The sequence below is a fragment of the Malania oleifera genome, chromosome 1 (assembly GCF_029873635.1).
Source record: "Malania oleifera isolate guangnan ecotype guangnan chromosome 1, ASM2987363v1, whole genome shotgun sequence".
NCBI classification, from domain to species: domain Eukaryota; kingdom Viridiplantae; phylum Streptophyta; class Magnoliopsida; order Santalales; family Ximeniaceae; genus Malania; species Malania oleifera.
Genome location: NC_080417.1, coordinates 38502226 through 38504135, shown reverse-complemented (window position 1 = coordinate 38504135; position 1910 = coordinate 38502226). Strand labels below are relative to the sequence as shown.

Genomic DNA, 1910 nt, shown 5'->3' with positions numbered 1-1910 from the left:
TTTGGTTGAAGTTTACTAGTGGTGTAAGGTTTGAGCCATGGGTAACACTAACAACCAAAGATGCGCAACTTTTTTTAATCTGGACAATGACCAAGCAAACATTCGAAAGGACTTTTATATTTCAAAATAGGAGTGGGCATACGATTTATCAAATAAATCGTTTTCTGAAATGCATAGGACTAATAAGATGGGGGAAGACTAGCCTGACTCAACAGGGTAAGACCGGTTTCGACAATGTGCCGATGCCGACGTTCACTTGTACCGTTTTGCTGAGGTGTATGAGGAGCAATGGTAAGCCAACTAATGGAATTAGAGGATAGAAAATTGACGAAAAGCTTGATATTCACCCCCATTATCGGATTACAAGTATTTGATGTAAAAACCAAATTATTTTTCAAGTAGCCCTTTCAACTGATAGAAAATAGAGTAAACATCACTTTTTCATCAGATGGGAAACAACCAAACAAGAAATAAAAACCAAAGACCATCAAGTGAAGTGGAAGTCGTAGACCCCTAAACATCAATATAAATGTATTCAATTGGATGAGTGCTAACAAGAGAAGTGGAAGAGAAAAGCAACTTGTTACTTTTATTGCTTTGACAAGCATTGCAAATAGATGATGAAAAGACATAGAACACTACAACTAGAAGGGAAAAAGTACGAATAAAAAAATCAGCTACTTTATTTGACGGATGCCCAAGTCATCTATGTCAGGTATCAGATGTTGTTGGTTCACCAACAAGGGCTAAAACTAAAGACTCATTAGCAAAAGAAGTCATCAGTATTGGATAGACACCATCCTGAAATTTACTATGAAGAAGAGTTGCCCTTGTGCTCTGATCCTTCACAAGAAAATAAAATGGGTGAAACTCAAGATAGACATTATTGCTACGAGTGAAAAGTTCTTGTGAATATTAGGAACACAAAGAGTATTGGTCAATTTAAAAGGCTTCAAGGAAAAGGGAAGAGACATAGAACCAACATATGCGACTTGCAAACTTGATTCCTCACCAATGACGACCTCATCCGTGCGCCATCATACTTTGAGTGAATAGAGAGATTGGAAAGATCGGAGGTGATGTTGTAAGAAGTAGTGGAATCCATAAGCCACTTTTTTTCAATGGATGTGTTGGTAGCGGCAAAATTTACAGACTTCACTCCTAAAGTTGAGTAACAAGTCTTGGCTGAGTGACCCACTTTGTCACACGGTTGACAAATAATCTAGGGCTTACCAAACTACTCCCTGTGATTATTGCGACAAGAGTTGAAGCGACACTATCCATAGGAACCAGAGCTGGAACATTGGTTGCAGTTGAATGTGGGAGCAGTAGTGCGGTGCTGAGTAGTGTTCACAGTGGCAATGAGAACGGAATTGGAAGTGCCAACACGTCGCAAGTAACTTTCATGGCCAACCAGCATGTCATGAAAATCCTTAAACGTAAGAGAAGTCTCACATGCCCGAATAGGTGCTGCAATCTCATGGAATTCAGGACCAATACCGTTGAGGACATACAGAGTAATGTCATCCATTGAGATGGGAGAGTCAATCACAGCAAGTTCATCAACTAAAACCTTGATGGCATCGAGATACTCTAAGACCGAACGTGACTCTTGCTGAATGAGAGTCAACTCCTCCTTAAGTTGCATAACATGAGTGCGTGAACGATTGACATACAATCATTGCAACTTGGACCAAGCATCATGAGTAGTGGTTGAAACGACAATAAGCGACATAACCGATTTAGAGACAAATGCAAGGATGGCATGAAGGATTAGCTTATCTTGCTGGAGCCAACTCCAAAAAGCCAAATTGGAGACACCTTTAGAAGATGAACCAGAAAAGGATGTGCTGATAGAAAGGGTTCGTGACAAACATACGGTGGTACCATCAAGATAACCCTGGAGGTCA

The 1910-nt window shown here is 40.1% G+C and overlaps 1 protein-coding gene across 1 annotated transcript; it reads right to left on the bottom strand.

Annotated features, from left to right (window-relative positions):
• Nucleotides 1-1276: 1276 nt before the first annotated feature.
• On the bottom strand, nucleotides 1277-1648 carry LOC131158086 (uncharacterized). Its single transcript, XM_058112713.1, has one exon. It carries the CDS (start codon nucleotides 1646-1648, stop codon nucleotides 1277-1279), a length of 372 nt encoding a protein of 123 aa, XP_057968696.1.
• Between the last annotated feature and the right edge of the window lie 262 nt (nucleotides 1649-1910).

What these genes read in the sequence shown, in the direction of transcription:
- LOC131158086 (XM_058112713.1), bottom strand. Translation starts at nt 1,648, where the DNA reads ATGCAACTTAAGGAGGAGTTGACTCTCATTCAGCAAGAGTCACGTTCG.